This window comes from Scatophagus argus, chromosome 13, assembly GCF_020382885.2.
Source record: "Scatophagus argus isolate fScaArg1 chromosome 13, fScaArg1.pri, whole genome shotgun sequence".
Classification (NCBI taxonomy): domain Eukaryota; kingdom Metazoa; phylum Chordata; class Actinopteri; family Scatophagidae; genus Scatophagus; species Scatophagus argus.
The window spans coordinates 23896022-23922409 of record NC_058505.1 but is presented as its reverse complement, the minus strand read 5'-3'; the positions used below and the strand labels follow the sequence as shown (position 1 = coordinate 23922409).

Genomic DNA, 26388 nt, shown 5'->3' with positions numbered 1-26388 from the left:
TGTTCCATATTTGTTCTGTCATGATTTCAATGTCTTCAGTATTAATATACAATTTTCAAAACAATAAAACATTGAATAAGAAGGTGCATCCAAACTTTTGACTGGTAGCGTATACACACTCAGGTTAGGGCATGAGAGGAGCAGGTTTTGCAGTGTTTTTCATCTTTGAAAACAAAAAGATTTCTACAGGACACAGTGACAGTTTAAAGCTCAAAGAACACAGCTTTGCGTCCAACTTAGTTTAAACCAGCTGTGATGTTCAACACAGGACAGTGACTGCTAGGTATTCCAATAAACAAGCCTGAACCCAGCCTATCTTCTGTAATATCTTTAAGTTTCATATCCACAAAGGAGCAAAATAAAACAGAGGTTGATTGCACCATGAAAGGAGGCCATTTAATATGAACAATGATGGTTGAAACCACTACTTCTTTTATCTGTGTCAACCTTGCTTCTAAAGGTTTTGAGTTCTGGTTCTGTTTTGACATCTATGAAATGTTGTTTGTATGTTGGAAGACACACATGGAATATATAGCACATGACCTTGGATCAGACAGTCTGTCACAGCTTTGAGGGCAGCACATGTGACTCTGCACACCCTAATCCCACCTAGCACCCCTACCCTCACATGCCCCCAGGCTATCTGTCTGATAGCCAGCAATTATAACTTCACCAGTAACTACCCCAGACCCCCCTTACCAGTTAATTAAATCAAATCTATCAGGAATTATCTGCATTAACCGGGGAGCAATACCTTCAAGAAGGCTTTCAAAACCTCCAACATGAACAACCAGAAACAGCACTTTTATTCTGATATGTGTCCTTTTTTTAAGCAGGAATTTAGAAGTTGAGTGTTTGACCTGTCAACAAAGATGTTACTGATTCCCAAAACTATCAATTATAGAGCGGTTCTTAAGCAGTTTTTCACTTGATGCTTTATGTCAGAGGCAGAGGACTCTAACTGCCTAATAATAACTCACAACTTGATCAGAAAGCAAACAAAGCCAAAGACATTATTCACAAATGTACAATTTTAATTTGAAAAACAAATCTGTATGAGCTAAAGCCTTTACACATTTTATTTGAAAAAAGTTAAAATCCCCCATAATTTAAACATTCATTTCACAAAAATAACCATGTATTTCTTCTCAACCAGTTAACAAAAAGCTACAAAACATGTCGAGATATATGCACAGAAATAGAAACATAGAAAAGTCAGTGTCGCAGAACTGTACACAGGTGGCATCCTGATCTGTTCCTCCTCATCTTCTTGTCCTTCCTGATGTTATTATTGTTACACCATCAAGTGAACTTATAGGTGTGACCATTAAGGAAATTCTCTCAGAAACATTTCAGCTAATGAAAATTTAAATCAGTGCAAGTGCATCAGTTAATGCAAGTAACATTATCAGACCTTCAAACTTTAAGTTTTGATACACTAGTTTATTCTAAAAAGATTTTCAGCTCTTCTGCATATGTGCAGCCAAATATCAAATTTCTGATCAGTTCTTTTTTCATAACTAAATAACAGATTTTTGAAGAAATATATATTTTTTAAAAAGAACAAATTCAGAACAGGATTAGAATTTATATTTAAATTTAAATAAATATTGCTTCTAGACCAGCAATGGTAATGTTTACAACAGCAAACTCTATCAACTCAATCATATTACTGGAAACAAATATAAAATGTTAATAAAATAAATAATATTGCTGATGTCAATCAAAATTTTTACAACTGACAAAATACTGAAAAATGTACACATCATTCTGACGGTTTCAGATATGGTTAAAGACTTTGGTGAAGTTTGCACACATTTGGTGAAAAAAAAGAATGTTTTGCTTACACCTGTGGCTGCAACACCACAGTTTTTCCACAACTGCTGAGTGTGCTTCACAAAAGGAGTGTGCTGGAAAATTTCAGCACTGTAGGTGCAATGTAGGCGATTTGTTTGGATCTTGAATACCATGCCCTCTTTAATCAAACATAATGAAATTTTATCCATTGACCAAGTGATGAATATCGTACAAATTTCTTATGAATCCATGCAGCTGATTATGAGATATAAACTTTTTGCATTTGTGGTGTCCCCTATGGGTCTGGCTCAAAATGCTTCACCAGGTCTATTCCCAAAAAAGTCCTGAAGACATATAGCAAATTTTATAATGACTAGATGAATCATTAATGAGTTGTGGCCACTGACTTGTTAAGCTCTGCTCTTTACAAAATTTTTGGCTGAATGCAGCCATGGTTTTCAGCCAATCTTGCTTATGTCTGAGGTACACCCTTAGTCCCACAGTGCTGTAAACCAAATTTAAATTAGTGAATTAAATCACACACAACTACAGAAAATATTCATCAAGTTCATCATTACTCTGTATGGAATCAATCTGTGGTACTAACCTGTGTAACAGTGCCATGTTTGGATAACTAACCGAACCAAAATATCTTACATCACGAGCAACACACACACACAAACATAGAGTATACTGAAAAGGGAACATCAGTTACCGACCAACGATAATTTTTTTGTCCTGAGCTGCCACTGGTTGTAAAGGATATGACTCATAGTTGAGTTTCTGGGTGAGAACTCCTGTCAAGATGAACTCTGCATTGTGGACATCTGGACAACAGAGACAGCAGACAAAATCCGTGACACAAAACACATCAGCAGAAGGTCTAATGGAACACCATGGTTTACAGGATTTCATCTGGTGCCCCTGAGCATTTTGTATTGTTTATTTAAAAGGTACCCAGTAGTTTTTCAGCACTAGCTGTGCAGTGAAAACATTTCTTAAGTGGTCTCCTTTTGTGTGTATTATGCATGCGTGCAAGGACCCACATGCACATGTGTGACTCATATGCTGTCACTGGTTTTAGTTGGTGGAGGTCACGCACCAAGAAACGTAGAAGTGTACAAACAAGGACAGAGGCATCCAAATAGGAGAATATATACATACACACACACACAACTTTGGTACAAGAGGCCAGGGTTCAGGGCAAGGGCTACATATCCAGTATGGACCCTCAGGCAAGTTCTTAATGCTATTGGCATACCGCAGGCATGAGCGCAACTGAACAAATAAGAGTCACACCGGCTCAGACTTCGCCAGGGTCAACAACGTCCGCATCAAGTTTTGGGGGCACCAGGGCAACCTGATGAGAAATGGGCTACTGGAACAAGACATTCGTGGACAATAGGGAATTGCTGGAATACACAAGCTACACAAGCAATCTCTGTGAGAGAAAGGATAGATGCAGAGGCTCAGCGATATATGGATGCTTCGAAAACCAACATCTAGGCTAACAAAGAAGCAACTACTAGCACAGTGTTCCAACATCCGCCAACAGCAACTGTTATCACAACTAGAGATCAATGAAGTACAACAACAATGCTATGGCAAGGAGGGAGCCAGGATGACAGGTCAGGAGGGTGATATTATCATCCTTGCACTCTGAGATTGGATAATGACAAAGCTGGATACTTGTCACCCCTGGGGTCGATTACCATGGTGAAATGATAAAGTACCTTTTGAAAGTCTGCTAGAAAATGTGAATGCAGTATTACAGACTATCCCTACTAAGCCAATAACCGAGACCAATGAGCTGATGTACACCACAGCAACAGTAATCCTTGAAATACTCAGCTACAAGGTTTGCACCATAACAAGGAGCAGGGAGCACTCTCACCCATGGAAGAGGAGGCTGGAGGCCAAGATCAGGGCAAAACTGAGAAAAGTCAGTCATCTCTCAGAACTACAGAGGGGTCTGATGAAGACAGGGCTACCAATGAAGTCTATACCTGAGGCACTGGAGACAGTCAAATAAAAGAGTCACAGTTCTGGCTGTGAACCAACTGCTGATGGACACTTATGAAGAATCCTCAGAAGGGTGCAATTCCATCCAACTACCAGCCAATAACCAGCCTCTGCACAACATGGAAGCTCCTGTCAGGCATCATAGCAACTAAGTTGCAGTCAAATATCTACACAGAGTGTGGCAGGTCCTGAAAAGTCAGCTGAATGGTAAGAACAAGGTCCAGGCCATCACCACATACACCCTGCCAGTCATCAGATAGCTGGCATAATAAGTTGGCCAGAGGAGGAGCGAGTGAAGACTAGTGAGTGTCAGAGCCACTGTCCAGAACGAAACAACAAAGATCCAGGAACACATCAGGAAGATGGCCCAGCAGAGGTGAAATGCTTGACGAATACCTCAGGCAGCAGAAATCTGGCAATGATGAGGAGGAAGAGGACGAACCATCACGGTAGGACAAGCCCTTGCATGGCATGTACCACTGACAGACAGAGGAAGTGGCTGGCATCAAGAAATCCTACCAATGGTGAGAGAAGGATGGACTGAAAGACAGCACAGAAGCACTAATCATGGCTACACAAGAATGTAGTACAAGACCAACAGAGGCTGGGGTCTATCACACCAGACAGCACACCAGGTGCAGGCTGTGCGAAGATGCCCCTGAGACATTGCAGCACATAACAGCAGGTATAAGATGCAGGCAGGAACAGCATATATGGAATGCCATAACCAAGTGGCTGGAATAGTGTACAGGGACATCTGCAACAAGTATGGGCTGGAAGGCCCAAGGTCAGAATAAAGACATCTATAGACATCTTAGACATCTTCTAAGGTGGCTGAGAATGACTAAGCTAAGATCCTGTGGGACTTCTAGATCTAGACTGACAAAATGGTGATGGTGAACCAGCCGGACGTTGTGGTGGTCGACAAACAGAAGAAGGCAGTGATAATATGATTTAGCAATCCCAAGCGAGTGTGACATCAAGAAGAAGGAATACAAGAAGCTCAAAAAATACCAAGGGCTGAAAGAAGAACTAGAAAAGATGTGGCAAGTAAAAGAAACAGTGGTGCCAGTCGTAATCGGGGCCCTAGGGGCTGTGACTCCCAAACTAAAAGAGATCGATTCCAGGTACAACATCAGTAGTCCCTCTCTCTCTCAACGCACATAAATAACACATAAAAGCTTTGCAAATGTCTCATGAGGGAGGAAGCAGAATCAACATGTCTATTAGACTGCAAAGACATGCACAGTGTGTTTTGGTGAAAACCAAATGTAAACATAACTGAAGTTTGTATGCAAGAAAATTCACCACGGCACCTTCAAAGAGTTGAAAGTTACATGACCAGAGGCATATAATATTACAAAATTACTATAGTGTGTATCTAATGTAATGTATAAGATTTTTGTGTTTGTCTGAGTCCTGGCAAAGTTCTGGCAAAGAGAAACAGTATAGTAAGGAGAGACGAAGCAGAGTACACTAGACAAAAACAGTAAAGAAAAGATCTGGTTTTAATTGTCTATTTTTTTTAATACTACACTGATCTTTTAAAATGATAGACCCTGATAATGATAGGTTCAGACATCTCTACTATCAACTCATTCAAATCCAGCTACTTTCTAAAACTTCGCAATAGTCCCCGCTTAAACAAACGTAAGCGCGTGTGTGTGTGTGTGTGTGTGTGTGTGTCTTACCGATGTTTTTCAAGAAGTATTCTCTACAGAGGTGAAGGTCGTTGTCACAGGAAATTAAAATTATCTCTGGAAGGTTCTGCAAGAAAGACCAACATGTATTTAGTACAATGAATAGAAATAAAGCCAGACTTTGGTCAAATTAGTCGAGGTAGGCTAGTCTGCTGTTTTTTTTATCTGTACTATTTAGGGATGGGTATCAAAGCTTAGTATTAAATGGTCTCCAGATCAAAATTATTAAAGAATGTAGTATTGATAAGTTCCAACATTAGCAGTTCTATTATTACTAGAGAAAGAAAGAAAATAAATTATCTTGCAGATTTTATCTCACTAATGTTTCTGACCAAGACATTTGTCTATAATGCATTTTTGCTATTCCCAATCAAAGAGAGAGAGAGAGAGAGAGAGAGAGAGAGAGAGAGAGAGAGATCTGTGTTCAAGGAGCGGGGGCAGCTCTCTCTCGCACACACATAAAGGCCCTGAGACAATGAGTACTACTAAATCAGATTAGGCACATCCTGAGTCAGAAAGATGCAGAAAAATTAGTCCATGCATTCATTACCTCCAGACTGGATTACTGTAACTCCCTTCTATCAGGCTGCCCCAATAAATCTATAAAGACTCTCCAGCTAATCCAGAACGCTGCAGCACGACTACTGACAAGAACCAGCATGAGAGACCATATTTCTCCTGTTCTGTTCTGTACATTGGCTACCTGTAAAATTCAGGATAGATTTTAAAATTCTCCTCCTCACTTATAAAGCCCTGAACGGTCAGGCACCATCCTATCTTAAAGAGTTAATAGTACCCTATTATCCCACCAGAACTTTGCGTTCCCAAAATGCAGGGCTACTTGTGGTTCCTAGAGTCCTCAAAAGTAGATTGGGAACCAGAGCCTTTAGTTATCAAGCTCCTCTACTATGGAACCATCTTCTGGTTTCGGTCCAGGAGGCGGACACCCTCTCTATATTTAAGAGTAGACTAAAAACTTTCCTCTTTGATAAAGCTTATAGTTAGGGCTGGCCTAGGCCGGCCCCTAGTTATGCTGCTATAGGCTTAGACTGCCGGGGGCCCTCCCATGACGCACTGAGCTCTTTCTTCCTCTCCCTCTCCTTCTGCACACATTCATGTCCCATTAATGCATATTACTAACTCAACTTCTTCCCTGGAGTCCCTGTGCCTTCTTGTCCCGCAGATTCCTATCGATCATGACTGGACCTCCTGCTGCGGTCCCGCTGTCGTCCTGCTCAAAACCTACTGCAATTACTACTGTTTAGTCATAATCTGATTTAAATCTGTTACGACTCAGTGCAATTACTACCATTATTGTTACTACTATTGTTATCAAAATCACCATAATACCTTCTGTATACTTCATTGTCTACATTTCCGATACTTCTGGTATTATTACTGCTGCTATGCATCTCTGCTTGTGTGCTCCTTCTCTCACACCCCACCCCCTCTGCCTCTCTCCCTTGCTCTCTCTCTCTCTCGCTCTCCTGCTCTCTCTCTCTCTCTCTCTCTCTCTCTCAACCCAACCGGTCAAGGCAGATGGCCGCCCATCTTGAGCCGGGGTCTGCTCTGAGGTTTCTGCCTTCTAAAAGGCAGTTTTTCCTCGCCACTGTCGCCAAGTGCTTGCTCAAGGGGGAATGTTGGGCTCTCTCTATTTTAGAATTAAATTAAAGAGTTTGGTCTAGACCTGCTCAAATTGGAAAGTGTCATGAGATAACTTTTGTTGTGAATTGGCGCTATATAAATAAACTGAATTGAATTGAATTGAATTGAATCAGCTGGTGGAAGCCTCTAACAGGAGTGTGTCTCTCCAGTCACCAGCATCACAACGATGAGTGCGAATACTGCTAGCTAATGAGGTGGTGAGACACCCCCCCCCCCTTCTTTTTACAAAGGAAAAAAAAAAAAAAAAACTCTATAGATTGAACAAATACTTATGTCCAAAATGACTCCATCCCTATTATAAAACAACCATCACTATACCACCCATATCATATAACATATCAAGCATATTAAAAATTTTTCTAAAAACATAAATTTGACAGTGGGCAACAGTATTAAAAAATATCGAAAATAAAAATAAGAAGTATTATGAAAGACCTTGTTCTGTTTATGCTCAATGATCTTTCTGTAGGAGGGTTGTTTGGCCAGCAGCTTTCCCCCAGCACTCTCCAGGATGGATTTCATGGTGCTAAGGCTGGGGCAAATCCCTGGGGTGATGTAGAAGTACTTTCCCTTAATGACAGACACACAGTTAGCCAGAAGGATAGAGACAAAACACATGTATCAGAACCAAAATTGTGTGTCTGTGAGGTATTTCAAGTATTTAAACTAGTGAACTAGGAGAATGACTTCTATAAAAAATATGTATGAATCATTCATTTCATCAGGTTAATGCACGTTTTCTCACTGAAAACAGGCCAACAAGTACACATACTGTGTTCAGTTTCACTATGAACAAAATACATGTCAAATAATGTTTTCTGTCACCTTTGACTAAATCTGAGGCCCACCCACTTGGTTTTAATGTGAAAATTCTTTTACCTTGAAAAGTGGTGCATTGTTAGCTCTCTTTAATGACTCCTCCAGACTGAAGCCAAACAACACCTCTGCCTCTGCATCCCTCAGAGTATAACTCTGCTCATCTACAAAACAAACACATACAAACCGAGTCACTAATGTGTACAACAAATTCTATCACTTACTTTACTTAGTTTATAATTTCACACATTCTAATTCTTTCCAGTAGTATCTGAATGACCACTACAACTGCTCTAAAATAAAATAACTCTGCAATGAGAGCAAAAACAAAACAGAAGTGGGAAAGGATATTTGGTTATTTATTTATTATACTGTGGTTATTTATTAAATTGTTATTATTTATTTTTAGTAAGTAAGGTTTTCTTGAAGTTTCAGTCCTTATATTAAACAGAGAAAAACAAACATACCTATAAACATCTGGTTCCTCCAGCTCTCCTCCAGCCACTCTGGGCTGACAATGTGTTTGACCACAGACATGGCAGTGAGGAATTTGATGGTGCGGGTCACTTTACTGGCCACGAGGTGAGTGACTTTCTGACTGCTGTCTGCTACTTCGCCACCTAAAGCATGTAACCTCTGCAGCAGAGGAAAGGGAGGAACAGATGAGGACAGAACATTTAGGAGCAGGTGACGATGGAGAAACTGCTTTTGTGTTTTTAGAAACAGAAAGCTAGTGACCTAATTTAAGTACTTTATTACATATTGAATAAGTTTAAATTTAGCATTTTGTCTGATGGTTGGTCACTATTTGAAAGGCTTGGTAACGTCTGACTTTACCTTTGTGTACTGCTGTACTTGTGTGGGCTCAAAGCCTGTGAACATGACTCTGGGAGTTGATTCTGGTGGAAGCTTCTTACTAGGGGACTGGATCTCCTCTAGTCTGCATGCACAGAATTGAGGTTTTACCCATATTAGCATTACTACATGGAAATCTGGACAGTTCAGATATAAGTTCAAAAACTGCCATTTCACGTTGACAAAAAGTGTGTACCCAGATCTGTTTTACTGACCTGGCCTTCTTGTTTGCAGGCTGGTTGGTGCAGTCGGTCATTTTCTGCTTCTGGAGCAGCTGGAGACTCTAAACACGACACCACACTCGCAAATTACTTAAGATGCAATCACATGACCTAACACATTAAAGTGGTGCACTATCTATCATTTACTCTCTGTTTGGTCACTTTTATCTGTAGTAAAGGAACAAAATTTCCATCATGTTTAAACCTAGGCCCCATGTTTTTTGGTGTCTAAAGACGTAGGAACCAGGTTTAAAAATACCAGAATTTCTCTTTAAGCTACATGTGAACTCTGAAATAAATAGTGTACAGAGCTACCATGAAGTCACCCATCGGTTTCTGAACAGCTGTGTATGAAGCTCAGTGTGGCTCTTGCCTTCGTCATCTTGGTATGGTCTGGCTCTACCTGACTTCAAACTAACTGAAAAATAGGCGAACAGGTGATACATGGGTGGAGTTAAAGTGACCCTGATTAATGAAAGTAGCCCTCCGAGCTTGAAGCTCCAAAGCTAGCTAAGCATAATAAGAGGGACTATTGCTGTGTTCACACCTGTGTAATAAATAGGGATGCAAATAAAATAATTTTTGGTTGGTTTTGTTCACAAGTTTGACCGCAATTTTTTTTTTTTTTGCAATTCACCACAACCTAGCAAAACAGTACTGATGCTGTGTGTGTCTGTGCGTTGGACTTCAGTTTGGACTCCAACTTAAGTCAGCAGTCTGTGACTCAGTGACTGTGGTTCTTTCTGTTATCCTTCAGTATTTTTTCTTTTTACCATCTATCCTCTTTCATGAAGTATATCTTCCCCTCCATTTAACAGTCAAATAAGACAGTGGATTTTGGCAGCACCACCATACTGCTGCAGAGCCTGAGAACCAAGTGTGCATCTAAACTCACTTTCAATCCCAAAACTTTAAAAATAAACTCTGTAGTTGTCTAAATTCAGATGTTTATATCTCCAGCTCTGCCCTGCAGAGCTCGCAGTGGCAGACACCCTTTCTAAGTTTAAGAATAGACTTAAAACCTTCCTTTTTGATAAAGGGTCAATGACATAAAGCTTCAAAAAAAAAAATTTTTAGAAAGTATTTTCAATATAGATGTAATGCATATTTTTGAGTCCAGAACAATGTGTTTGAACAAGTCTCATTTATTGAATACATTTTCTAACTGTTTTAATTCATTTTTTTAACAGTATTTTGAACTTTACAACAAAAAAATGTCAGGTGGCGCTACCAAATATTTATAAATATATATATATATATATATATATACATTCCTAATCTTTATTTTAAGATTAATTCTTTGGCAACTATCCCTTAGGGTGTCTACACTGGGCAACATTATTATTTTATCATTGTGGGGTTTTTTTTTCAATAATTTAAGATTTTTGCATTCTGTAGGTCAGGTTTTAACTATCGTTAACATCCAATTTTACATTTAAAGAGAGGAAAATAATTACACAAAGACAGAAATTCATATATTTAGTATAATAACTACACACATTACATTTAGAAACCATTTGGTCACTTTAACCTATCATTTTTTGGTTTAAATTGGTTGCACCACCTGACAAACATTTGTTGTGCCACCTGACACCACCTGACAACATTAGTTATAACATGAAATATGCTGGAAAAAAATGCATTTTCATTTCAAATAGTAACGTGTTTTAGTCATCAGTTTCTATTTAAGTTTTCTTAAATAGAGACTTAAACCTAACCTTAACCCATCAACACTTCAAATAAGATTACATTCAATACAACACTACAACACCATAACACTTTTCTAAATGGCAAACAATGAAGTATCATTTAACAAAATTGGAACATTTTCAAATGTTGGGTCAACATTAGTAGACAATATCTCATCCTAGTTTTGTGTATTAAAGTATTCCCAGTCTGAATGCATTAGCTGTGTGTGCCGCGAATTGAGAGGCTCTGGCTCTGCAATCACTTTGAGCACTTCAGCTGCATAGAAAAAAAATTTGTCAGCACGATGCGGCCAAGTGAATGCGTTTTTTTCCTCCCAGTTGCTGCATGCAGCTCACTTCAATCTCTTCCCCAACTACTTTTATTTTGACTTTATCATTGTCAAAATAAAATTTTTAATAGTTTTCTTAGTCTGCTCACTTGCACCACCAAAACATAAAAGAATATAATTATTTGAATTTACTGAAAAATGTATGAAAATCAATAGCTTAAAGCTATAGCTATAGAATAAAGTGATAGATGTCATGAATGGATTAAATATTTAAAAAAAAAAAAATGGACTTGGACACAAAAATATGCATGTCATGTCATGTCAGCTATAAATACTTTAATACAAAGCCTAGTTTTGAGCTGCTCTGTTTCAGTGAAGTGAAACCCTTCATTTCTTAACAAGGCTTTTATTGTTCCCATATGCATGCAAATAGTAGCTAGAAGACATTAAGTTGAATGGTTCTTGTGGGAAGTAGAAACAGTGTGTCACAGGTGACCTGATGAATTATGCTGCTGCTACACTTGTATTAATGGGCTCAACTGCTCAGCTCAGTTAACACTGTGGCTCAGTTGATCACAGATCACCTGAATAAACCAAATAAAATAAAGAACTCAACTGAATAAAATAAATAAGATAGCGTGATGCAAGGCTGCTCTTGTATTTAAGTAGATAGTAAAAATTAAAACAACTAACTAATGACTAAACGTTTTTTGACTCACCAAACAGCCATACCAACATACAAGTATGAAGCATTAAATAGCACATCAACACACTCACCGCCAAAGCTTCAGGAGATACTTTGATGGGTATTCTCCAAGAGGCTACAGAGAATAACAAAAGACAACGTTAGAGAGTTTCATTTATATGTATACGTACATGCTCGTACACACCCACTATTACTCATACATGTGTAAAAATACAATTACACATGTTCACACCATAAAAAAAAAACATATAATACTTTTTGACAGCTAGCAAGTGGGATAATTCACAAATCCACCATGTAATCCATTGCCCACCCAGAATATTGTGATATTTTCTTTTTACTTTCTTTATTTTATTACTATTGCCAACTGTCCCATCGTAATAAAACTCAATACACAAGATAAAATAATTGTTAAAATCATTCTAATTATTGTGTTTAAATTAGAGGTGCACCACAATTGTCTTGGGCGATTCCGATTTCCAACTTTTTCCTGATTTTCTTTCTAAGAACTATAAATGACAGCATATACAAACAAAAACAACTTTTCTTTAGCGCAAAATTTCACTTTCACAATAAAAGAAATCAATTTTACAATTTCCACTCAAAATAAAGCAAATGGAAAGGTACAAATAACTGAAATGAGCTGTACACCCAACTTTATCTGACATATTTTACTTTAAAAAAAGGCAGTTTTTCCTCGACACTGTCGCCAAGTGGCTCAAGGGGGAATGTTGGGCTCTCTGTATTACAATTGAATTAAAGAGTTTGGTCTAGACCTGCTCTAATTGGAAAGTGTCATGAGATAACGTTTGTTGTGAATTGGTGCTATATAAATAAACTGAATTGCACTGAATTTACTTGGCCAAAACAGGTGCAACAGATTTATATAACAAAACAAATGTCAGTAACTTATTATCATTTTACAGTACGCTTATAAATTCTCTTTTTAAGCCTCTTTTTAATCTTTTTTCTGCTTAGTTTCCGGACTGTGGTTGGCAAGCAGGTGGGATTTTCCTTCTGTGAAAAGCTTACTTCTGCTTCAGGGCTAACCACTTTACTTTACAAACAGTGGTGAAACAGCACACATGAGCCCTGCTTGGTCTTGAGAAGTGATATCATTTATTTATTGACTGACTGTAACTTGCACTGGACTTTTACAGTCCACTCAAACTTGTGGCTAACTCTGCGTACACACTTCTGCTTCACACTTCTTGCTTCACCAGTCACTCACATACATACTGCATACTACATATTTCTTAAAGGAGCCACACTACTCTGGTAACACTGTATTCTCAACTACAGAGAACGGCTGATCAAACAGGGTCATGAATTCCATAGTTATCCTTGTAACTGCACTGGTCTTTTCTCTGCTCATACCAACAAAAGACAGGAGAGGCTGCTGGCTTGTGTCTGGCACTGAGCACTAGCTAGTTGTAGCTTTCTCCTGCTTGTGTCTTCTTCATTCGCCTTGAAGAACTTATTAGAGTGCAGCTTCGAGTTGCTGCCTTGCCCTGCTGTACGTGCGATGTGTGACCCATGCGCAAAAATAAACAGGCTTGGAATCGGAGATACAGGAGACTGATGGGACAGATTCCCGTCTGGTCCGAGAAGGCAGAAAATCGGTTGATTCTGGGCCCTGGCCGGTCGATCGGTGCATCTCTAGTTTAAATCATGGTATATTCAGCTATACATACCCAACAGGTTCTGGACCAGCTGTGGATTAGGCACAAGTGGTTCAGGGTGTGTGTATATTGAGTATCTGCTGTGCTGAATCTGTCTCAGTGCTTCAAAATTGCCAAGCAATATATCACACAGCCACTGGGCATTCACACATGGAATCTTCCACTCCTTGGCCTTCTCATATTTAAGCCCACTGGGTCTGAAGAGAGAGCAGCAAGATCATAATATCAGCAACATCTGATCCTATATTTGATATATATATAATATTTGATAAATGACACAATTCATTTTTTTCCCCTAAAGAAGAACCCTAATGAATTTTATGTTCTACAACACTAACACACAATATTCTAATGTCATTACAAACACAGGTGCCTATGTAATGAGTGAAAATGGGACATGGTGATATTAGAAATGCTGTGGCTGGCAGTTTCTACTTCTGACAGCAATCACGGGTAGGTCATCATGCAAAGTTGTTTTTGTGGTTGAAATTTCTTACTCTTTACAGATGAGGACGGTGTTACTGCGACACAGATATCCAGTGTATCTGGCCCCTGCCAGGTAGGCCATCAACTTCAGGTCATCCCTGTCTGCATCCACAAAACCTGTCACTGATATAATCTGAGAGGAAAGAAAGTGACAAAAAAGAGATGTAAGGCAAAATGTCAAAACTATAGAATGGTATAGAATACCATAATTATTTCTAAACTTTAAGACCAGCATAATTAAAGTTCAACCCCTGAAGGGAAAAAGAGCCACATATGCCTTTTTTGTGTGACCAGCACTGGGGCTGTCACTGTAGTTCTTTTATAGGCAACAAATCATATATTAGATGGGGTAGGATAGATAGATAGATCTAGTATAGATCATAAATTCTTCCCCCTCTATAACAGATGGGCATAGGCCAAATTAAAACATCAAAACACACATTAAATAAACTTTTCTTGAAGATATCATTTCAGGTAGTTCTTATTTTGTTGATGTATGTACATGTTAATTTTTCTGGTAAGTTAGATTTTGAAAGGGTAGTGATCTCCATTCCAGTTCAGCCCAAAGATGTTTGATCGGTTTTGAGGTCAGGGCTCTGGGCAGACCAGTCAAGTTCTTTCACATCTAATTCATCCAACTGTGGATTTTTGTGCATCGTCTTTCTGCACTGGGGCACAGTTATGCTGGAATCAAAAAGGACCTTCACCAAACTGTTGCCACAAAGTTAGAAGCACAGCATTGTGCAAAATGTATTAAGATGTCCTTTCACTGGAAGTAAAGGACCTAGTCTACCCCTTGAAAAAAAGCCCCATCCCAATAATTTTGTCTATATAGTGTACAGTATGTCACAAAAGTGAGTACACCCTTCACATTTTTGTAAATATTTTATTATATCTTTCAGGGGAGAGTGCTAAAGAAATTAAACTTTGCTGTCCCTTCAAAATAACTTAACACACAGGCATTAATGTCTAAACCGCTGGCAACAAAAATGAGTACACCCCTAAGTGAAAATGTCCAAATTGGGCCCAAAATGTCAATATTTTGTGTGACCACCACTATTTTCCAGTACTGCCTTAACCCTCTTGGGCATGGAGTTCACCAGAGCTGCACAGGATGCCACTGGAATCCTCTTCCACTCTGCCATGACGACGGAGCTGGTGGATGTTAGAGACCTGGTGCTGCTCCACCTTACGTTTGAGGATGCCCCACAGATGCTTGATATGGTTTAGGTCAGGAGACATGCTTGGCCAGTCCATCACCTTTAACCTCAGCTTCTTTAGCAAGGCAGTGGTCGACTTGGAGGTGTGCTTGGGGTTGTTATCATGCTGGAATACTGCCCTGTGGTCCAGTTTCCAAAGAGAGTAGATCATGCTCTGCTTGAGTATTTCACAGTACGTTTCCCTTATGTTTCCCTTGATGAGCTGTAGCTCCCGAGTGCCAGTTCCCCATGCAGCCCCAGACCATGACACTCCCACCACTATGCTTGATTGTAGACAAGAGACACCTGTCTTTGTACTCCTCATCTGGTTGCCCCCACACATGCTTGACACCATCTGAACCAAATAGGTTGATCTTGGCCTCATCTGACCAGAGGACATGGTTCCAGTAATTCAGGTCTTTAGTCTGCTTGTCTTCTGCAAAGTGTTTGCGGGCTTTCTTGTGCATCAACTTTAGAAGAGGCTTCTTTCTGGGACGACAGCCATGCAGACCAATGTGATGCAGTGTGCAGCGTACAGTTTGAGCACTGACAGACCGACTCCCCACCCTTTCAAACTCTGCAGGAATGCTAACAGCACTGCTACATCTATTTTCCATGGACAACCTCTGGGTATAATGCTCAGCGCGTACACTCAACTTCTTTAGTCGACCATGGTGTTGGCCACCATGCTGCAGCTCAGTTTCAAGGTGTTGGCAACTTTCTTATAGCCTTGACCATCTTTATTGGCCAAAGCTACAAGAAAATTGGAAATTCTTTTTTTTAAGATCCTCAGAGAGCTCTATGCCATGAGGTGCCATGTTGAACTTCCAGTGCTGGTCACTGAAAAGAATGAGGAGAGGTTTGTTCTGGTTGTGATCTTGAGCCCTTCTGATCTTGAGCTTTATCAAACTGAAACTATCATAATAGAAACAGAAAATCCATTTGTGGGAGTTGATCAATAGGACATTAAATGTTGCGGGTGAGTGTTGTGGTTTTATCATTCTATGAGTTGTAAGTTGTTTTTCTTCTTTCAACAACAAGTCAGTACTTTTCTGCCCTAAAACAGTGCTGCATAGACACAGGCTCTTCTCTTTATTATTATTATTTGACTCATAAGCTGGAATGAGACAGAGACATGAATCTTGGCCCTGTAACTAGAACTGGTGTACAAATGCTTCCCAAGAAACACAATCAGACAAATGGTTGCATTACGGCCCAAAGGGAAAGGTCACCCTTTGGTGAAAGTTTGGAAAGGCCACACTCCCTCACATATCTGATTTTAAAGTTTACACACAATTGCAGCTTAGCATACTCCACAAAAAGTATCTTGAACCATAAATGATAATCAAGATAGATTTTCTGTCATTTTGAGTTTTTGGAAAAACAGATGGATGATTTTTTTTTTTTTAAATTTGTCTCTATCGATGCCAAAATTGATAGTTAGCAATTACATGTGTGACTTGAAAAATGTTAACGGTGGGGCTTAGCAAGAAAATGGTCATCATTCATTGACAAATTTGGTGTCACTCCTTCCTTAAATTAGCTGAGTTTGCTAACTTTTAAGAATTCTGATACATGCCCACTGCTGCTCACAGCTTCAGTTTTGGCAAGCTGAGCCACTTTCTTCTGTTGAGCACAGACTGCATTAAGCAAAGAGTCACTACTTGTGGCTGTAGCATAACATTAATATTCTAAATGAGTGTTGGACTTCTGCAAGGTTGCAACTTGTCAGTGACTCATTTTCATGGACAGAACTGACTGTGTTGAGTTTGGTGACATTAGGACTGCATCTCTACTCTTGCTAGTGAAAACAGTTCTACTGGTTTCATCAAATTGGGAGATCTAGCAAAAATTGAGATAGCTCGTTTGCAACCTATTGTGTAAAAGGACACTAGCACCGGCTAGAAAACTTGCAGACTCCCATTGCTGCTCCACAAGAAGTTTAAGTATCTTAAGTTCTTTTTCTCCAGACAAGTTAATTAGATGGCCTAAAATTAACAGAATTAAGTTCCTTTCACATATCACCACGAAACTGCAGTGGATCACTTTTCTGGCCATCACGTCTCCCTCTGAATGCATAAATGGAAATTCTAATACTGAAAACCTAATTAGATTTTCATCTAGTTAAATAAGAACTCCACAAGAAAAGAGGAATAATGAAAACAAAAGACATTTCCTTTATATTTTCATGGAAATGTAGTTCTTTAGAGTCGATGCCTTCCTCCGTATAGCAATAGATCTCACATTTCAGACTAGTAACAAACGTATATTGTGTGAATCAAAGTTGCAGTTATTGGCGGGAGTTGGACCTACATGCTGAGAGCAAGGTTTTGCTCCAGGAGGGAAGGCGAAGGGCAGATGTAACGTTCGAAATGGAGGAACCATCCTCTTCTTCTTCAGTACAGTGTTGAGCCAGTGGGCTGTAACACAGCGCTTCCCCTCTCGGAGTGCCTTGATGAGAAAATATTATAAACAAAAACAGTTGTGAAAAAGATGACATGTGCTTGGCAAATTGAATCAAACAAAACTAAATCAAGAAGCAGAAGAGCTTGACATTCAATCTGCAAGTTCAGGTGCTTTCCCCCAAAGCTATAATCCAACTTTCAGAAAGTCAGTCAAACCCATCACTACTCAACAAACATGTTTGTGACTTATTTCTCTTCAATATTTTCTCCCTCTGTTATATGCTGCCTATTTTTTGTGGGTCTGAGGTGGTGTTACGTAGATATAAAAAAGAAACCAAGTCAGGACATGTTTTATAGTTGAGGATCACAGTTGTTTTCAGATAGCGCATATCCTTACCTGTACATACATGTTGCTGACTTGACTCTCACATAGGAGATGTGTGCAGCGGCTGCTCAGAGTGGGATCAACAGCACCTCCACATGCCTGGATGACCTGAGGAAGAGTTCAGTGTTTAGTAAGGAGGTACTTATTAATAACATCTTTTCACCATTTTTTTTTCTTCATCTTTCATTCTAAACACTACTTTTGTGTCTCTGGAATATTAAATACCAATGTCCCACTGACTCATATATGTTTCATCATTATAACCATTAACAACATAAGCTGCTGGTCATTTCTTTCAACAATTCTAACTAAAGACTATGATCTTCTGTTTTATATTATGTGACTGACCCTCTTCCAGGTAGCCAGGAGTTGTTTGTCAGTCATCTGTTCTGGGTAGTCAGCAATAGCAAACACACAGCCCAGAAGGAAGCCATCCTGTGGAACTGAAATTTAGAATAGAAACCAGTTACACAAGTGAATCTATAGGTTCAGGAAAACCAAGGACTGTTCTCTCTATCCTCCCTGTCTCTCCTCTCCCCCATCTCCCTCCCAGGCGGTCACAGCAGAAGGCCGTGACCGCCTGTCTACACTGTGTCTGGTTCTGCTCGAGGTTTCTGTCTGTTAAAAGGAAGTCTTTCCTCGCCACTGTCGCTACATGCTTACTCAGTGTATGGTCTTGCCCTGGGACCTGTTTCTCTCTGATTCTCTTATTTTTTGTTGTTTTTTCTTGTAGTTGTTTACACACCTGTAAAGTGTCTTGAGATAACTGTGTTATGAATTGGCACTTTAAATAAAATTGAATTGACCTGAATTAAAAATAAACACCCTCTCTGTTGACAGTAGTCATAGCGACCTCATGCTATTACTGGCAATGTGCCACCCCTCCCAAAAATGGCGAAAAGAAAGAAAACAGGAGCTTTCTAGACAGGTGGGAGGCAGAATATCTGTTTACATATGTAAAAGACAGACCTGTTTGTCTTGTATGTGGAGCCAATGATGTTCCAGAGATTTGCGGGCCAAAAAGTGGACTGGTGGCAAAGCCCTAAATACAGTGCATTCCAAATTATTATGCAAACTGTATTTAAGTGTCATAAAGGTAACATTTTTGTTTTTCAATTAAACTCATGGATGGTACAGTGTCTCAGGGCTCTTTGGATCACTGAAATCAATCTCAGACACCTGTGCTAACTAGTTTGCCAGGTGAGCCCAATTAAAGGAAAAACTACTGAAGAAGGACGTTCCACATTATTAAGCAGACCAACATTTTTAAGCAATATGGGAAAGAAAAAGGATTTCTCTGCTGCTGAAAAGCGTGAAATAGTTGAATGCCTTGGACAAGGTATGAAAACCTTAGATATTTCACGAAAACTTAAGCGTGATCATCGTACTGTTAAAAGATTTGTGGCTGATTCAGAGTACACACGGGTTCGTGCAGATAAAGGCACAATGAGGAAGGTTTCTGTCAGACAAATACATCGGATTAAGAAAGCAGCTGCTAAAATGCCATTACAAAGCAGTAAACAGGTATTTGATTGCTGGTGCCTCTGGAGTCCCACGAACATCAAGGTGTGGGATCCTCCAGAGCAGGGGTCAGCAACCTTTAGCATGAAAAGAGCCATTTGCCCCATTTCCCACCAAGTTACAACCCACTCGGAGCCACAAAACCTATTTGACCACTAAATCACATACAGTTTCCTTAAACTTATGCTTTACATATATGAGATCTATAGTATGTTACTTTTATGAAATAAATAAACTTTAAACAGAAAACGACAAATTTTTACAGCGCAAAACACCTAATTCTTTTGCACTTTGAGAGAAAAAGACACTGGCACTTACACATTTATTTTCAAATAAAATAATATATAAATATATTAGGGCTGTGGAAACGTTAACGCATTATCACATTAGGGCTGGACAAGTCAACGCTTAATTAACAATGTCAATTATTATTTTTTATTTTATTGTGCATTAACGCAGTTTTTAGTGAACAAGTGAGCAACGGACTTTAAAAATAATTATTATCATAAAAACAACAGCGGGATAAAATAATTCTCGGTGTTAATTAATTATCGAGTTAACGCATACGTGGTAATTATGCGTTAAATTGCACAGCCCTAAAATATATATGAAATAAAATAAAAGAATGTTTGCTAATTTCTCACCACACGTTAAGCACACCAGTAAGCCAGTTTTATCAGCAGTAAAACCAAACGAATCTGTCCATGACGCATTAAACAATCTATTTTTGTCTACAACTTTTCTCTTCTTTGATTTGTCCACTGCTAGCTAACCGGAGGCCAAAATGAGTCACTTATTTGGCGGGAAAAGGTGTCGCAAACAGGACGTGACGGATATTTTGATCGACAAAATATTAAAAAATGGGGAATCATGGGGAGAGAGCTGGTCGACCCCTTTAGTGTCCCTGAAGGTGTGAAAACGACCTCTGAAAAGTATGTGGAGTTTCTGACTGACCACTTTCTTCTGTGGTACAAAAAAAAAGAACCGTGCTTTCCGTAACGAAATCATCTTCATGCATGACACTGCACCATCTCATGCTGCAACGAATACCTCTGCATCATTGGCTGCTATGGGCATAAAAGGAGAGAAACTCATGGTGTGGCCATCCTCCTCTCCTGACCTCAACCCTACTGAGAACCTTTGGAGCATCCTCAAGCAAAATATCTATGAGGGTGGGAGGGAGTTCACATCCAAACAGCAGCTCTGGGAGGCTATTCTGACATCCTGAAAAGAAATTCAAGCAGAGACTCTCCAAAAACTCACAAGTCCAATGGATGAAAGAATTGTGAAGCTGCTATCAAATAAAGGGTCCTATGTTAAAATGTAACTTAACCTGTTGAGGTGTTCTTGATTGAAATAGCTTTTGATTTCAGTACATATGACCTCCTAATGCTGCAAATTCAAACAAATGACCATTTTTAGTTCTTTACAATCTATAAAATGTTTTGAAACTCCGTTGCGCATAATAATTTGGAACAATGCATTTTAAGATTTTTATTTTTGAAAAAAATACTGTTATCATTGGGAGGTTTGTTCAACATTCAATTTATACTCTAACGGTTAATGACTTCAAAATTATGCTGTCATTTGCATCGACGATTTAGACTAATCAGAGAAAAATATCACTTGAATAATAATTTGGAACGCGGTGTATGTAAGATCAAGATCAAGAGTCTTTATTGTCATTATGCAAGCATAATGAAATTTTGTACAGATTCTCAACTTAAAAGCACATGTATAAATAGCAGCAGAAAAATTTAAAAATGCACACTTAAGAAAAATATAAAAATATAAAATACAAAGTAAAGCAAATAAAGTGCACTTAGTGCCAGTCTATGGTATGTTTGTTTGATTGTGTGTGTGTGTGAGAAGGTGTGTGTATGTGGCTAGAAGGGGGAGGGTTTATGTGTGAAGTCCTGTAGGGGGATGGGATGTGAGTGTTTCACTGCAGGGAGGTTATTGCTTTAACAGCTCTGGGAAAGAAACTGTCCCGGAGTCTGTTCATGATGGTTTTAATGTTCCTGTACCGCTTTCCTGATGGAAGTGGTACAAACAGTTTGTTTGTCTGAGTCCAGATTTGGTAGACAGCAGCCCACAATCCCCTGTGCTGTCCTCGCCACACGGGCTAAGTCCTTCCTGTCCTGTGCTGTGCAACTGCCATACCACACAGTCACACTGAGACACAGGATGCTTTCAATTGTGGCCCTATAAAAGTTTGGAAGCAGCTGAGAAGACAGTCCAGTCCGTTTCAACTTCCTGAGAAAGAAGAGCCGTTGTTGGGCCTTTTTCACCAGGTGTGAGGTACTCACTGACCAGGAGAGGTCAGAGGAGATATGGATGCCCCGGAACTTAATGCTGTCCACCCGCTCAACCGCCTCCCCAAATATACAGACGGGAGCGTTTTCAGTCTTCCTGGACCTCCTGTAATCCACTATGACCTCCTTGGTCTTGCTGCTGTTCAGGATGAAGTTGTTCCTGGAACACCACTGTGTCAGGTTCTGGACCTCATCTCTGTAATGGGTCTCATCATTGTTAGATATGAGACCCACCACGGTGGTGTCGTGCGCAAACTTAACGACCATGGCGTGGATAGCAGAGCAGTCGTGTGTGTAGAGGGTGAATAAGGCAGGGCTGAGCACACAACCCTGCGGCATGCCAGTGTTGAGGATCAGTGGGGCAGATGTAGATTCCCCTAATCCCTGATCCAGGAACAGAGTGAAGATGACAAACCCAAGTTGTGGAGCTTCAGGGCCAGCATATCCGAGGGGACGGTGTCGAAGGCCGAGCTGAAGTCCATAAATAGCATCCTAACATAGGTGTTAGGATGCTGCAGGTGAGTCAGGGCCGTGTGAAGTGCTAGCGAGACAGCATCCTCCGTAGAACAGTTCTCCCTGTAGGCAAACTGCAGACTATCCAGGACAGCAGGGATGGCGTCCTAGGAGGATCCTCTAAAAGCACTTCATGATAACCGGGGTCAGAAAGACTTCTGCCAGTTGGTCAGCACATGACTTCACAGTGTGTCCTGACACCTTGTGTGGACCTGCAGCCTTGTTGATGTTAATCCCCCATCAAGGCGGAGCTCACTTGGTGTAGCTGCAGGGCGAGAGGCTGTTGCCGCACCTCTGGCTGAGAGAGATGTGCAGTTCTTCTGCTGCTTGGAGAGTCGAAGCATGCAAAGAAGCTGTTTAAGGTGTCCGGCAAAGTCGGGTCGTGGCTGACTTGCTGGTCATTTCGCTTATAGTCCGTGATGGTCCTGATGCCTTTCCACGTTACGTGGATCGTTGTCATTGAAGTGCTCCTCAATGTGCTGCTTGTACCTGTGTTTTGCCAGCCGGATGCCCTTTTTCAGTTCTTTCCAGGCCCTGCTGTAAGCCAGCCGATCTCCTGACCTATAGGCTGCATCCCGGGCTTTTAGCAGGGGCCACACTGTGCCGTCCACCCATGGCTTTTGGTTAGGAAAAACCGTGACTGTCTTCGTGGGTAGGACAGCATCAGTACAAAAGTGAACATAGGACAAAACAGCTGACGTGTATTCCTCCAGATCAGCGTCTGCTTTGAACATTCCCCAGTCTGTGTGCTCAAAGCAGTCCTGTAAGGCTAAGGAAGCCTCCTCAGTCCAAACCTGGATGGTTCTGGTGGTGGGTTTGGTCCTGCAAATCAGAGGTCTGTAGGCAGGGATCAGCTCCACAGAGATGTGGTCAGACATGCCCAAGTGAGGAGCTGCTACAGTCTTGTATGCCCCTGGGATGCTGCAGCAGACCTGGTCCAGAATATTGTAGTCTCTGGTCGGAAAGTTGATGAATTTGTGGAATTTGGGGAGAACAGCTTTTAATTCCACATGGTTAAAGTCCCCAGCCACGATCACAGCTGCCTCTGGATTAGCGTCCATTTGGCTGCTAATCAGGCAGTATAGCTCCTCTAGCGCTAGCTTAGGGTTAGCCCTCGGTGGTATGTAGGCCGTTATGATCATGACCGAGCTGAGTTCTCTAAACAGTTTAAACGGTCTGCACTTCACTGCAAGATATTCCAAATCGGGGGAGCAGAAAGTTCCTATTATGTTTGTTGCTGTACATCACGAGTTGTGAATGACTGGGCAGAGCCGGTCTGTGTGGGTTAGCATGCAGCCTAGCATGCAGCCTGCTCCTCTTATCCCGCTTTTGTTTACGTTGTCTCTTCCGTCTCCAAGGCCACAGAGGGGGGATGGCAAGAGCCTCTGTGGTCCGCTGCAGTTCTGGTGGGATAAAATCCAGCTCTGGAGGTGCAAACAGTCTGGAGTTTTCTCCAATTCTCGCAATTCAGCCCTTCCATACTGAATTAAGGCTTCAAGTGATGAAAACACAAACAAAAACATGAATAAAAACACAAAAAGCCTCGAGCCTCAAGCCGCTGCATGCACCCGCACCGCCATCTTGGATATCTTGTCAGTAACATGAGTACTTAACTTTATAAGAGCCAAACCATGAAAACACAGATCTCTACTGCCATGTTCCCATGTGCACAGTTTGCTAAAAAACTCAGCATACTTGGCGCTGAGTTTACCCGGCGATTTGCCGTCTTTGATGTCCAGAAATGTAGGTTTGAACTGCTCAGTAACCCGTTCGCAGTTGACATGGAAAATGGGGGTGGTGGTGGTGGTGTGTGGGTGTGTGTGTGTGTGTGTGGGTGGGGTGTAAGGTATGGGGTAGCACCAGGGGCTACTGAGGACCTCCAGAGTTCAACAGTCTCATAGCTTTTGGGAAGAAGCTGCCATGCCACACAGTGATGCAGGAGCACAGGACGCTCCCCACCACATATCTGTAAAAGATGTCAGAATTGAGCTCCCCAGTCCGGCACGCCTCAGCCTCCTGAGGAAGTAGATACGCTGGTGTGCCTTCCTGATGAGACAGGATGTGTTGCTGCTCCAGGTGAGGTTGTCCATTATGTGGACACCCAGGTATCTGAAGCTGGTGACCACTTTCACTGCTGTCCCTCCGATGTACAGGGAAGGAAGGGGAAGATGTCTGTCCCTTCTGAAGTCCACTATCATCTCCTTGGTCTTCTTCACGTTGATGCAGAGGTTGTTTTCCCTGCGCCAACCCTCCAGGTGTTCCACCTCCTGCCTGTAGTCGGACTTGTCGCTGTTGACGATGCGCAACCACAGCTGTACCATCCGCAAACTTCGAGATGAGGCAGCTCAGATGTTGCGCTGAGCAGTCGTGTGGCTGGGACACATCAGAGTAGATCAGTGCGTAGCTAACTGAGCTTTAATTAACATTTACTTCATGCACTTTTTCTTGCTACTCCAAGGCATGGGCTTGAATGGTTGCACGTTCATTGAAGGATATTATTATTAGTTAATTGGTTTATTATTATTTTATTTTTAAATGTATTATTAGCCTGTGGAAAAAGGCTACTGTTGAAATTTAAAACAGAAGGCTGCAAATAAAAAAAGAGGCTTACCATTTTTATTTAGGAAATGAATGCCACTGATGTGTATTTTTTACTTGAAATTCGAATTTGCATGTAGGAAATATATTGTATAGTATTAAGCTTTGCTTGTTCCATATTCAATGTTTAAGCAAAACTTGTTTGGGTCCATATGAAAAGGTTCATTGTTATATCTCGATGAAGATTTTTTTTCAATAAATATCAATGTTGGCCGGCGACTTTGTCCAGGTTTTAAATGTTGGTCCACTGTGTATTTGAGTTTGACGATATATGAACCATATGAAAATGACTCTCAGACAACGAGAAACAAAATTCTCTGGTCTGATGAAACAAAGTTTGAACTCTTTGGCATGGATAACCAGCATCATGTCTGAAGGAAACCAGGCACTGCTCATCACTTGGCCAATATCATTCCTACTGTGAGGCATGGTGGTGGTAGTATCATGCTGTGGGGATCTTTTGCAGCAGCAGGAACTGGGAGAATAGTAAGAGTCGAGGGAAAGATGACTGCAGCAATGAACAGAGACATCTTGCTGACAATGGTGTATTTTGTGTAGAATTTTGAGGGAAAAAATGAATTTAATCCATTTTGGAATGAGACTTTAACATAACAATGCATATGCAAAAAGCGAAGGGGTGTGAATACTTTCCAAAAGCTTGACAGTTCTGCATGTCAATTACTTAATGTTACGACGACCCATTAAAACGACAAAGAGTTTTCAGATTTCTCCATAACTGTGAGAAAAAAAATAGGTACATTTTTAGATCCATTATTGTTACATAAAAATTCCATCCTCACGTCTTAGCTCACCAACTCCATTTCTGATTAAGACATTTATCAATGGCGCATTTCACTAGTCTCAATTCAGATAAGTGATCTCTCTGTCACACTTTGTTTGTGAGGAGTAGGGGCAGCTGTCCCTGAAACACTCCAGCACCGTACAAAATTTTCAAAAGTGAGGTTTCATTCTACAAGAAAATGCTTGTTGTCCTAAGCGCATCAAGTCTTTCACCTGTAAGAGCAGAACCACCAGTAATCTGTCTGAAAATCACATACAGGTGAAGGAATTCAGAGCCTTCATGACTAGCTCGTAGGTCATCTGTCATTGTTACAGGTATGTTATGTAAACTAAAAGCCTGAGGTCCACACATGGAGTAATCTAAATTACATGAACATGGTTTCAAGAGTAAAAGTAAGCACTAGCCAGCTGATTGCCAGGGATGTATTCATAAATTATGTTTGAAATGGTTAGAACATTGCCTGAACTGTCATTCACAAATTCAGTTTCAGATCACTCGAAACAGGGGCTAATTTAGTGATTTGAAGACTGCAGGAAAAATTACCACACATTAGAAATATTTTAAAAGAAAATGTCCTGCAGTCAACTTTAGTGTGTGTGTGTGTGTAGAGTGATGGACAGTTATTTTCAGGTATTTACTCTGTTCAAGGAGGAGTATTCTTATATCATGCTGAATGATTTAATGAACAATAACGCATCATATTTTACTTGTTATGTTCTGAG

At 40.4% G+C, this 26388-nt stretch overlaps 1 protein-coding gene across 2 annotated transcripts in view; it reads right to left on the bottom strand.

Moving 5' to 3' along the window:
* Nucleotides 1-1016: 1016 nt before the first annotated feature.
* The window catches only part of paxip1 (PAX interacting (with transcription-activation domain) protein 1), a 48971-nt gene continuing 23599 nt past the window's right edge, over nucleotides 1017-26388 (bottom strand). For both annotated transcript variants that reach the window (XM_046407883.1, XM_046407882.1), the window contains 14 exons: nucleotides 18266-18360; nucleotides 17930-18025; nucleotides 17441-17578; nucleotides 13940-14061; nucleotides 13455-13639; nucleotides 11832-11875; nucleotides 9071-9138; nucleotides 8838-8940; nucleotides 8468-8636; nucleotides 8064-8164; nucleotides 7620-7754; nucleotides 5511-5586; nucleotides 2564-2624; nucleotides 1017-1318 (listed from right to left, as the gene is read on the bottom strand). In XM_046407883.1, coding sequence (XP_046263839.1) covers nucleotides 1303-1318; nucleotides 2564-2624; nucleotides 5511-5586; nucleotides 7620-7754; nucleotides 8064-8164; nucleotides 8468-8636; nucleotides 8838-8940; nucleotides 9071-9138; nucleotides 11832-11875; nucleotides 13455-13639; nucleotides 13940-14061; nucleotides 17441-17578; nucleotides 17930-18025; nucleotides 18266-18360 — 1409 coding nt within the window. In that variant the 3' untranslated portion in view covers nucleotides 1017-1302. The remainder of the gene's footprint in view (nucleotides 1319-2563; nucleotides 2625-5510; nucleotides 5587-7619; nucleotides 7755-8063; nucleotides 8165-8467; nucleotides 8637-8837; nucleotides 8941-9070; nucleotides 9139-11831; nucleotides 11876-13454; nucleotides 13640-13939; nucleotides 14062-17440; nucleotides 17579-17929; nucleotides 18026-18265; nucleotides 18361-26388) is intronic.